Genomic DNA, 12,864 nt, shown 5'->3' on the forward strand with positions numbered 1-12,864 from the left:
GAGCCCCTTATCTAAGAAAGGATGTGCTGACATTGGAGAGGGTCCAAAGGAGGTTCACGAGAATGATTCTGGGAATGAAAGGCTTATTGTACAATGAGCATTTGATGGCCCTGGGCCTGTACTCACTGGAATTTAGAACAATGAGGGGGAATCTTATTGAAACCTATTGAATTTTGAAAGGCCTGGATAGAGTGGATATGGAGAGGATGTTTCCTGTGGTGGGGGAGTCTAAGACCAGCAGCCGCTGCCCCAGAATAGAGGAATGTCCATTTAGAACAGAGCTGAGGAGGAATTTCTTTAGCCACAGGGTGGTGAATATGTTGAATTCATTACCACAGGTGGCTGTGGAGGCCAAGTCACTGGGTGTACCTAAGGTTCTTGATTAGTCATGGCATGATAGATTACGGGAAGAAGGCAGAAGATTGTGGCTGAGGGGGAAATGGATGAGCCATGATGAAATGGTGGAGTATATTTCTGTGGTGGGCCAGATAAATGACAAGATCTAGTATAGATTCCTGGAAGCGATGGAGTGGATGGAGATTCTTGAACAGGTGTGTCTGCATCAGGTAAGTGGTCCTCATCATAACAGTCAAGCCACTCTATTCCTTTCTCTGCTTTTCGTGGACTTTGAAGGTGCACGAGCACACACCTCTTCTGCCTGACTTCACCTTGTGGCGTTCTGATCACGAACGATCGTGGCACATGCTGTTCCTTTGGTGAACTGGTCTGAAACCCGACTTCACCACTCCTGGGCGGCAACAAAGATTTTGCTCCGTGTTTGAGATCATGCACATTCTTCATTTTGTCTCGCTGCGTTGTCTCAAAATTTCTCACTTTGTCCAAGTGAGGACAAAGTGAGGTTGGAGAAGGGAAGGAAGAATGGGCAAGCTTGTTCTCAGTCTCTGGCTCATTGACAGTTCTGGTGGACTGTAGCCGTTGCAAGAGGTGTGGGATAATAAGCCAGCAGTGCTTTCTGGGGGTCTTTTGCCTTCAGTAGGAGACTCTTAACAGTTTGCACTGCCCTTTCCACTTCTCCATTTGCCCGTGGGTACTGTGGACTGCTTGTATGGCGTTTGAACTCATAATCCCTCGCAAAGGCTTTGAATTCTGAGCAGCTGAACTGGGGACCGCTGTCTGACACAAGTGTCTCTGGTATTCCACGGTGAGTGAATACAGCTTTCAGGTGCTGTATAACTGCTGCTGAAGATGTGGAGGACAGCTTGGACCCCTCAACATTCCATGAGCCGTAATTCACAGTGAGAAAATATTTGTCTCTTTTTAACTTGAAAAACTCTGTGCCTGCAATTTTTGAGCAGTTTTCTGAATGCTTCACATTGCTTTATATAATTCAATTCAATTCACTTTATTTTCCGTGAGGAACTTTGTGCAGTGGTAAGGCCAACATCACAGAACTTAAGATACACAACACCACACTGCATATAGTTAAACACAATATAGAATACTCACAATAGATAAAAATACTAAGAACTATTGCATGTGGTTTAAAATACAAATACACAAAATAAAACTGACTGTTTTTACTGTCAAAGGTGATTCAAAACTGGGTGTTGAGGAGGGGGAGGGAGGAAGACACAAAACTGGATAAGGCTCTCCTGGTGCTGATGGGCAGGGACCTGTAGCGGTGTCCAGATGGCATGAGAGTGTAGTGTGTGTGAAGTGTATGTGTAATGTCCTCTACTGTCTGTGGGGCTTCTTTATTGTCCGTCTCTTATGGATGCTGCTGAGTGATTCTTGTTCCTGGCCAATGATTTTACTACTTATTCCGACAATTCTGTTGAGTGGGCTGAGGTTGATAGTGCTCATTGCCCTGAACCATGCTGTGATGTTGTAGGTTAATATTGATTCAATAAAGCATTATAAAATGCCCGGAGCATCGATGGCTGCACCTGAAGTTTCCGCATCTTCCTGAGGAAAAGTAGTCGTTGTTGGCACTTGGGGAGGACCGACCCACCATTAGTGTTAAAGGTGATTTTGTTATCGATAGTCGTGCCGAGCTACTTGTATTCTCCAACACGCTCTGTCGACTGGCCACTTATTTCCAGGGTTGGGACGGGGTACTGTTGTTTTCTAAAGTCCACTCCCATTTCCCTGGCTTTACTGGGGTTCAGGTCCAGATAGTTGTTTGTGCATCATCCATCAAATGTAGTGATTTCCTCACCGCACCAGTCACCAGAGTTGGTGGTGTCAATGATGACGGTGTCATCTGAGTACCTGGTGTACTGCATGCCTGGGTGTGAGCTTCTGCAATCGTCAGTGTAGTGTGAACAAGGCTGGTGAGATAACCAAGCCCTATGGTGCTCCAGCTGACATTTGCCTGTTGGTGCTCATATAACCATTATATCTCACTGTTTGATGTCTGTCTGTGAGGAAGGAGAGGATGAGGAGTATGAGATGGGGGTTTACATTCATTTGCTGGAGTTTGTGTCCCACAGATGGAGTTGCATGGTGTTAATGGTGAGTGTGTCCCCTTAAAGCCAGTAAGGTCTGAGTTTGTGAGATCCTTTTGGAACAGCTGGCCATCCATGATCACAGTATTGCATGACCTTGCTGCAGATTTAGTCCTTTTTCAACTCAGTGTGAATTTTGACCAGTTAACTCTGTGATGCAGGGAAGCTTTCATGTACCTGAGCTAAGCAGATGTTGGTATTTTCTACGAGGATGGAGTCAGCTTCCCTCCACTCACTTTTGCATGGCATCCTTGTCAAATCTGCCAGAACCCAAGTTTGCATCTAGTTTGGTGAAAAATTTTGCTCCACCCAATGTATCCAATGTGTGTTCAACAGAGGGCAGAATAAACTTCTCACACCTCACTGCATTATTCAATTTTGTTAGATCAACACAGATCCTCACTGTGGGATCCATTTTGGGAACAGGAACAATGCCCACACAGCAGTCAATACATCCATTCACTCTAGTTATGATGTCAAGCGCCTCCATTCTCTCAAGTTCAGCTTTGACTTTGTTCATCAGTGGGACTGGTATACGCCTCACAGTGGTCAGAGAGTAGGGAGTCACTCCTGGCCTCAGTTGGATAAGGTACTCCTCTTTCAGTGCCCCCAGGCCTGTGAAACGACTCCCGGTACTGCTTCTGCCACTGAACATTGTTTAGCAAATCCAACCTAGCAATGAGGTCCAGCTTCTTGATGGCATGTTGTCCCACTAGTGGCGGGAAGAGATTCTGAACAACATAGACATCCTCTTTTAACTGTTTCTCATCTTTAAAGCAGTGAACATTCCTTTCACACTGAGCTTGTTTCCCTGGCCCCATGAGCACTTTCTTTGTCGGGTTTAGCATAGTGTCTGTTTTTTTCACCAGTTTTGTGAACAGACATTTGGGGATGGATGTGACATCTGCCCCAGTGTCCACTTTGAACGTCACTGCCTCATTTTGCAACCGAACCATAGTGCACCAGCCTTGTCTATTTGAATCTAGAGCCCCTAGGTAAGCTCTCTCTTCGTCTGAATCATAATCTTCTTTGACCTAAAGAAATGTTTTTGAGTGACACTGGCTTTTATATAGGCCAACTCCATTGCATTGGTGGTATTTCACTTCTTTTGCTGGACAGGGCTCTTTGACATGGAATGGAGACTTGTCACATCTCCTGCAGTTGGACATTTTATCTGCTCTTTGTTTTCCTTGCCTGTTTTGCTTGAGCTGAGCTCTGCTGTCCCCTCTTTCTGACTGCACCTTGTTTGTACCCTTCCTTTTCTACAGCTTCTAGCTTTACCTCAGCATTGTTTTCGTGCCCGAGTTCTGCCTGTTGCTGATGAACATTCTCACCCTGTCTGACCATAATAATAGCTTTCTCTAGTGTGAGATTTGCCTGCAACTGAGGTCTCTCTGACAATTTGGTGCCTTGTAGCCTGACACCAATCCTGTCTCTAATGAGCTCATCTCTCAGATTTCCATATTCACTGCCTGACAGGGCATACAATGCTGTGATGAAGTTATTTACACTTTTGTCTGACTCCTGGAGGTTTCTGGAGTTGAACTTTGCCCTCTCTGATATCATATTTTACTTTCCTGTGAAATATTCTTTGGTTGAGTCCTGCACTGTTTTGTATTCCTTTTTCTGGGCATCTGTCAGTCCTAATCCACCCATGATTTCATCTGCTTTGGCACCCATGCAGTATATCAGTGTGCTTATTTGATGCTCTTCTGAAGCCTGAGAGTGAGGTTGCTTGCAACCCTAAATATCTTAAAGCTTCTGAGCCATTTCTCAAAGTCCCCTGGTTTAGAGAAAGTAAATGTCTTGTTGGGCTTTATTAGGTAAGTAGATATAGGTACTGCATGAACTTGTTCCATTTTCCTGTTTGTTTGTTTGTTTATTTATTATTTTATTTATTTGGACTACAAAAGTCTTCTTTTCGACTGACTTCCCTGCTGAGTCTGTGTCTCCGTGCATTTCTCCAGGCTAGTGGCCCACAGATGTCAGGAGCTAAGTCTCTGTGTGGAGTTCGCACATTCTCCGTTACTTCACGTGGGTTTGCCCCGGTGAGCTGCAGTTCCCTCCAACATCCCAAAGACGTGCAGATTGGTAAGTTAACTGGCTGAGTAATTTGTCCCTAGTGTGTAGATAAGAAGTAAAACAACAAAACAAATGCATCACACACAAAATGCTGGAGAAACTCAACAAGTCAGCCAGCACCTATGAAGGGGGAATAAGCAGTTGGCATTTCAGGCTAAGACCCTTCATCAGGACTGGAAAGGAAGGGTCAGAAGCCAGAATACTAAAGTAAGGGGGGAGGGGGAAGAGACCCAGTGAGGGGAAATATGCATGGGTGGTGGACCAGAGGTGAAGTGAGAAGCTGGGAATAGATAGGTGGAAAAGGTAAAAAGCTGAAGAAAGAATCTGCGAGGAGAGGACAGTGGACTACGGAAGGAAGGGAGTTGATGGGCAGGTGAGGAAAAAGAGAAGGGGTGAGAGGGGAACCAGAATGAGGAATGGGAACAGAGAGAAGGGGAAAGGGGGGAAATTACTAGATGTTAGATAAATCGATGCTCATGCCATCAGGTTGGAGACCATTCCATATGGAATATGAGGCGTTGCCCTCCAATCTGAGCTCGGCTTGATTGTGGGGGGAAAATGTGAGGGGAGTGGGGGAAGGTGGTTCATAGATATGTGAGAAAGTATATGTTACAGAAATATAGGGAAAGGGACTGATAAGATTGCTCTGTTGAGAACCGGAATGGGCCAATCGGCTTCCTTCTGCATCGGAGTAGATCGCTCGCAGGGCTGTCATCTTCATCGCAGTTGAGTTAATGAACTTGCCCTTCGCCTGGGCAGTGGAGGGGGGCGCTATAGACGGAGTCAGACTCCGTCTCCTTTGGTGGCGCCACCTGTGGCAGTGATGTCTCCGCATCGGGGTTGGTGCTGCGTCAGGAGTTCATTGTGATGAGAGCGCGCGCCGGAAGACCTTGGTCTGTTTCCGGTGTGAACGGGTTGTTGAGTGGAAGATGGCGGCTCGAGGCTTCCAGACAATGAATCCGGGCGCGGCGGCAATGGCAGCGGGACCAGGGCCTGGTCAGGGACAGGGACAAGTTCAGGGCCAGGTGGCGGGGAGAATGCCGCCCAGTCAGCAGCAGAGCATGTTCCGCTCGGCCATGCCAGGCCAGGGATACCCGGTAAGTGAGGGGTTGGGGTTTGGAAGAGGGCAGCCGGTGAAGGGGGATGTCGGGGTAGGGACGTCCCAGGACCCCCTGCCCTTTCCCCCAGGGCCTGACATTGAGTTCAACGAACTCCAGCCTCTCTTCTGTCTTCCTGGGGCAGTTGGCTTCCCATTCCAGACCAGGACCCCATGGTTTTCTTAATTAGATAAAGAGAATGCTGGAAATTTTCAGGTCAGGTAGCATCCATGGCCAGGAGAGCCCCCATCCCCTTTTTCTTGTCCTCTTGGCTCCTCGAGGTTGCTTCCTCTCGCCCACTGGTTCCTTTAAGCACTTGTTTCGTTGTCCAGGATGGAGCAAGGTTTTATTTCATTTTTGCAAGCATGTCTTTCATTTTCAAGCTTCACGATTCAAATAGATTAAAATCCAAGCTGGAAAACTTCATCTGTGGTGTTCAGATTGGTGGGATAGCTCTTTTAGCTTAACAGAGGAGTGAAAAAGGCCTTTAGCATGCTGACTTTCATCAGTCAGGGGACTGAGCACAGGAGTTGGGATGTTATGTTGCAGTTGTACAAGATATCGGCAAGGCTGTATTGGAGTATAGTATTGTGTTCAGTTTTGAATATCCTGCTAAAAGACAGATGTCATAAGCTGGAAGGAGTGCAGAAATTATTTACAAGAATGTTGCTAGGACTTAAAGGGACTTTGTTATAGGGAGAAGCTCAGCATACTAGAACTTTATTCTTGGACCATAGTAGACTGAGAGGTGATCTTATGTTAATAAAATCATGAATGCACATTATCTTTTTCCCAGGGATTGGGGAATCAAAAAGTAGAAAGCATAGGTTTAAAGTGAGAGAGGAAATATTTAATAGGAGTCTGACAGGCAACTTCTTTCATACCAATGTATGAAATGAGCTGCCAGAGCAAGTGGTTGAGGCAGGTACAATAAGATTTAACATGCACTTGGGTAAATACATAAATCGAAAAGGTTTGGAGTGAAATGCGCCAAACGTGAGCAAATAGGACTTGCATCATGGGCACCGTAGTGAGGAAGGACATGTTGGGCCGAAGGGCTTGTTTCTATGCTGTATGACCTGATGACAATGAGTCCGTGTAGTCTCCGCCACCAGGACCTTCACTCATGGCCCACGTGAGATCTCAGGTGAGCGAGGCCGAGCTGGCCTAGCAGGCGACGTGTTGGGAGAACTGCCAGTGTGGGGTGCAGAATGTTTCACACCCCAGGTTAAACTGAAAGATGTCTGTGGAAGAGTTTTAGGTTGCTCCATCCAGGAAAGTTCTCACACAAAAAATTATTTTTGGATAAATATTGTGGCACCAACATGAAGTTCTCCTCTTCTCTCACCTGAAATGGCAACATCACATCTAGTTTAACAACTAGAGATGAGATGAGATGAGATTGCTTCTATAAAACAGCATCCGAGCTCTTTTATTGAAGATTGATCGCTGATCATTTAAAAGACATTTGGACAGGTACCTATATAGGAAAGTTTTTGACGAATATGGGTCAAGCATGAGACTACAATAGGTGGCATCTTGATGAGTTGGGCTGAAGAGCTTGTTTTCATGGTGTAGGACTCAGAGAACCCTTAAAGTAGCAAGAACGTTGCAGGGATGTCATTCAAGAAAGTTCTTGTCAGACCACTTATTTTAGGGCAGACGTCAGATCATGGTCCGGAGTGAGTTTTCATGGAAGGAGAGGTAACTCCAGACCTTAGGAATTCACCAGTTGTACCCTTGAGGAATGATCAAGATGCCAGCTTTAGAATAGTGCAGATATTTCCAAGGGTTCTACATCTGGAAGAGGTTACAGAATGAGGCCACGAAAGGATTTGAAAATGCAGGCAAGAATTTTAAAGTTGAGCTGTCGCTTAACTGTTGCATACCCAACTGGTTCATTGGTGTTTCTCTAACCTTACTTGATCTGGCATACATCTGACTCCAAGTACTCCTTGCATGTTGCACTTTCAGTTGCCTTGGTTCAAGTAGTCAATAAGTGACATCCATGTCCCACGATGAATAAGCTAAGCAAAGAACCATTGTAGATCATTACGTAGAATGATGGGTGAACGAGACTTGGCACGAGTAAAGGCACTGATAGATTTCGATGATGTCAAGTTTGTTGAGAACGGTGATGGAGGATGTCCAGCACTCTGTTGAAATAAACAAAACTAGTGTTAAGGGTGGTGGGGTGGAGATATGTCTCTTACCAAAGGACATGTAAGCTGTTCCTTCCCTTCGCTCGCCTGCAGGTCACCCTTCGGCAAGGTGTAACACCTGCTTAGCCCCCCGATCAGGGTCACATGAAGCCATGGGAGCAGTCGTATGAGTATTTGGTGCATATTACAAGTCCTGGTTCTGCGACCACTGAAGCCAGGCAGGCAATCTCTGTAATGTATTGATAATGGCCTGGGTCACCCATCCTGTAAAGATACTACCCAGACGAAGGCAATGGCAAACCACTTCTGTAAAAAAAAATTGTTGAAAACAATCATGGTCCTGGAAAGATTACGATCGCTCACATTGTACGACACAACACATAACGAACAAGTGTTAACAAAAGCATGTATGGGTTCAGCAGCAGATGAGCCGAGGAAATGGTGGTAGGATGGAATAGGGGAGGGAGTCACAGTAGGACAGAGATAGAAATGGCTGTTCGTAGCGAAGCTCAGTATGGGGCGCAGGTGATTCCCTAGGTTGCACGCGTGCTGGTTCAGTTTCAGATGTGTGTTGGAAGCAGGTATGAAATGGGTGCTGAGGGAACAGAGCTTATAATGAGAGCCAAAGATTGAAGCCTCATTGGAGGAAATTTCTCGTTATGGGTATTGGGCAAACACTCTGATGGTGGCGGTTCCAGAGACTCGAGTACATAATCAAGGCTGACACTGCAAGCTGTTGCCCTGTTTTGAGCAGTACACGCAAAGGGGCTGTGATAAGCAGCTTCCAAATAACCCTTGTGCAATAACTCGTTTATCATCCAAAGGCATTTCACAAAAGCATTGGCCAGCACATTTTTTTCACTGATTCAGGAGCTGGATATTGTTGAGCCAGATGACTTGATTAGAGTTTGATTTTAGGCTAATTTTAAATAGGATTGAAATGGGTTTAGAGAAGGCATTGCAAAGCTGAAGTTATTTCTACTAATGGTGGGATTGAAAATCGCCGATGATCATGAGGCTAAGATTGGAGAAGTGTGGAGACCTGGAATGGGCAGAGGGGGAGACTAATGGCAGAGGGGAAGGAATCTGAATCAGGTTTAATATCACTGGCATATGTCATGAAATTTGTTGTCTTCACGGCAACAGTACATTGCAATATGTAATAAAGAAAAGATGTAAATTACATCAAGTATGTATATAATAGTTACGTAATGCAAAAATAGAAATAAAAAATGTAAGGTAGTGTTCATTGGTTCAATGTCCATTCAGGAATTGGATGGCAAAGGGGAAGAAGCTGTTCCTGAATCTCTGAGTGTGTGCCTTCAGGCTTCTGTATCTCCTCCCTGATGGTAACAGTGAGAAGAGGGCATGTCCTTGGTGATGGTGGTCCATAATGATGGATGTGCCTTTTTGTGGCATCACTGCTTGAAGATGTCCTGGATACTACAGAGGCTAGTGCCCATGATGGAGCTGACTAAGTTTGCAACACTCTGCAGCTTACTTAGATCCTGTGCAGTAGGACCCTCCACCCCATACCAGACAGTAATGCAACCAGTTAGAATGCTCTCCATGGTACCTCTGTAGAAATTTGTGAGTATCTTTGGTGACATACCAAAACTCCTCAAACTCTTAATGAAATTTAGCCACTGCTGTGCCTGTTTTGTAACTGCATCGATGTGTTGGGCCCAGAATCTATCCGGGGAGTGCCCAGGGTCTATAGTCACACGGAAAGCTGCATGGCATTGGCAGAATTTGAAAATAAGGATGAGAATTTTAAATCACGGCATTGCTTACCGCTTTTGTCGATCATTTAACATGGGATGATAATCAATGGGACTTTAGGACAGGCAACAGACTTCAGAATAACTTGAAGTTTATGGAGAGTAGAATAGAGGAGGATGTTGAGAGTATTGGCATGAATGAGTGTTTCAGCAGAAGATAATGTGAGGCAGTAGCAGGGATGGAAGCAGGTAGTCTTGCCATAGGTGTGTGTATAGGAGCTCACTTTGTTAAAAATGAAGCTTGCCATCATTACAACAGCAGGTCAAGCAGAATCTCGAAAAAGAGTTAACATTTCAAGTTGAAGAGAGAAAACAAGTTAGTTTTAAATTCCAGAGATGGTGATGGAGAAATCGATCGGATAAGGGAATATCTCTGATATGATATGGTCTGGATTGCCTTGGGGATAAGTTGTAGATTAAACTAACTGGTTGATGAGTTACTGAAAGCATTAGAGACAACGCACACTAGTAATTAATAGTCTGATTCATCCTGATAGTGGTAGACCTTAAATATCTCCCTGGTGTAGAACAACCAAAGCAGTTGCAGATTTGCTCTGTTTTGTGATCATGCCAAGGGTCAGGAGCCTCTAGAGCATACTGCCTGTTGACTAACGCTGTGGTAAGTATATAGAGTATAGTATTCCCTGTGCAGTGAGGGAATTTGTCTTGGATTTTTTTTGCACTAAAGTTGAATGAAAACTTTAACTAGTCTGAATGCTGGATTTTGCAATTAAGTTCTCAGCAAAGCAGAATTGCTTTACTCTTTTCTAGGTTCCTGGGCATGTCATTTATGTTATACCACTGGTCAGGATTGAATCATGTCTTAAGATTTCTTAAAAAGCTGGAGAGAGTTGGGCTTTATATCTCTGGTCAGTTCAGTAACATACAGATTGGTGTGAGTTTAAAGGTAGATTTTGTTTCTTTGCAAAAGGCAAAAAACAAACTTTTTTGCCTAAGTGTCTTCTCATTATTTATGGCTCTCTAAATCTCTTTTTTTTTCTATAAACTCATTCAGTATCTCACTTTTCACAGCTCGGGGGTAACTCCCGATTCTGCAGAATAATATGGATTCTTTTATGCCTACCTGAGCGGGGAGATGGGACGTGGGATTAATGTATCTTCCGAAAGCCAACACCTCCCTCAGTACGTGGGTGGAACCTTGCCTTGGAGAATGTCAGCCTTGATTTTTGTGCTCAAGTCTTTTGAGTGGTTCTTGAACCCACAACCTTTTAACCAGAGGCGAGTGCTAGTGGCTAAGACAACTAGACCAATACAGCTAAATGAATTCAAATCTGGCACCCTCACTGTATTTCTTTTAACTTTGCACTGCTAATTGATCTGTGCCAGTTTCATCATTCTACTCCCTAACATACGCAGACTTTGCTCCCAAAGACAGCATCATTGCCAATCTACAGCTGTTTCGACACACAAAAAGAGATCCCTTAAAATAGCTGTAGTTTTTGGTTCCCCTTACCTAAGACGAAACAGCTCTGTGGAACCCATGCATTGGCATTGTTTGCTAGGAGCAGGGTTGTATTTGGCTGTGATTCTCTCTGGAGAGGAATTGGCTGCCAGAAATGCACTGACAATTGAGAATGTCTGGTGTCTGTGGAGCCACAGCCTTCGGAAGGAAGAGAAATAGAAAACATTCTATTAATGGCTGAAAGGAAGTTATTCTTATTTTATTTAGTGTACAGTAAGAATAGTTCTGGGATGTCACAAAGTTTGTGGGTTTAAGAACCAGTATGTGACTCTTTCATTCGTGTGCTGTCACCTTTCATAGTTTTAAACATTCACTTTCCATTGTATTTTCACCAGATCCTCTTTAATTTTGGTTTTAGGGATTGCTTTGGTTTGATAAAAATTGCTCTAACATTGTTTAGAAGCTTGCTTTGTTCCATAAATTCTGGTATGAAAACTGTGAATTTGTGCATGTATTGACACATTAATTTTAGAAATTTGATGTTTTAGAAACATAGAGGAGTTTAATAACTTAAATGCATTTAATTTGTGGTTTGTGAGTGCAGTGTTTTGTTTTTATATTGCTGGCTTAGCGAATGCTCGATCTTTTTTCCCCAGGATCAATTAAGCTATTCTGCAACCCGGCTGTTCATTTTAATAGCATGCTGCAGGCAGTAAAGCATTTTCTCATTTTTAATGGATTTGCTTATATGCTTAATAGTTCTTTGCTGAAATAGGTGTTCTGAGAGTCACCTGGGATGTTATCAGAACTAGATTAATTCCAAATACATTTTCCTCCAATTAAGTTTAAATGACAGTTACAAATCTTGACCAACTGAAAGCCACCCACTTGTAAGAAAAGATCTCTTAACATCTTTCTCTGCCTTGTTAGCAATGTTTGGATCTTCAAGTCCATGACTAGTCATTTTCTTTAACTGCCTTGAATTTTGTTCAAGTGTGTGAACTTGAATAATGAAGGTGCTTTAGATTAACTAGAAGATAGCAAAATGGAAAGTGCCAGTACCTAATCTCAGTGGACTCTTCAGTTATGTACAATTTTTTTATGTGCTTTGTCTCTGGGAGAGGTTCTGAGCCAAGACATTTTTTGGGTCAGTGGATGTTAAAGATCTTATAGTACTCATTTGAAAAGAGCAGAGAGTTCTCACTGAGCCCAATTGGGTGCTTTTTCCTGAACAACACTAAATAAAAATTAATGGGTCATTTCAACGATGCTGATGGTGTACTACTGTACTACACCCATTGCTTACCTTGTTCTTCTATAATAGTGCTTTATTATTAATGGAACATAAAGTACAAATTATTTCAGTGTCAGTCATGAAGAGATAAGGGGACTTTAATTCAGGGAGCACCCTTTGTGCCCCGTTCAGGACGACTCAAAGTATTTTGAAGTCAGTTTGTACAGAGCATGTCATGACAAGCCGAGTTTATTGTCTGGTGTTCAAGTATGGTGAGTTATAGTTACAATGAAAAACTTGCAGCAGCATCACAGGCACATAGGTGCGGGCAACATACAGAATATACATTATATGTATGCAAGAAAGTGAAGAGGGAGGGGGATAAAAGGACTTTTTTGCATTAATGTCTTGTTTTTGCACAGTGACGCAATCAGAGGCAAGTCCACTGTAATGCAAGAGGAGGTCTGTCGTGTTCTGTTGCTGAAGTAGGGTTAAGATTGTGCATATCAGTTCAAGAACCTGACGGTCCAGAACTTGGTGATGTAGGTGAGAAGAAAGCGTGAGTGGGGATCCTCGATGATAGGTGCCACCTTCTTAAGGCAACACCTCATATAGAT

At 43.8% G+C, this 12,864-nt stretch overlaps 1 protein-coding gene across 5 annotated transcripts in view; it reads left to right on the forward strand.

The window, feature by feature from the left end:
- The first annotated feature begins 5,446 nt into the window (after positions 1 to 5,446).
- The window catches only part of smarcd1 (SWI/SNF related BAF chromatin remodeling complex subunit D1), a 61,523-nt gene continuing 54,105 nt past the window's right edge, over positions 5,447 to 12,864 (forward strand). For all 5 annotated transcript variants that reach the window (XR_012102015.1, XR_012102016.1, XR_012102017.1 and 2 more), the window contains exon 1: positions 5,447 to 5,647. Coding sequence is in view for 2 of the 5 variants with exons in the window: in XM_073071031.1 (XP_072927132.1) it covers positions 5,480 to 5,647 (168 nt within the window). In the remaining 3 variants the exon portion in view is untranslated. The remainder of the gene's footprint in view (positions 5,648 to 12,864) is intronic.

Source organism: Hemitrygon akajei, chromosome 18 (assembly GCF_048418815.1).
Source record: "Hemitrygon akajei chromosome 18, sHemAka1.3, whole genome shotgun sequence".
NCBI classification, from domain to species: Eukaryota; Metazoa; Chordata; class Chondrichthyes; order Myliobatiformes; family Dasyatidae; genus Hemitrygon; species Hemitrygon akajei.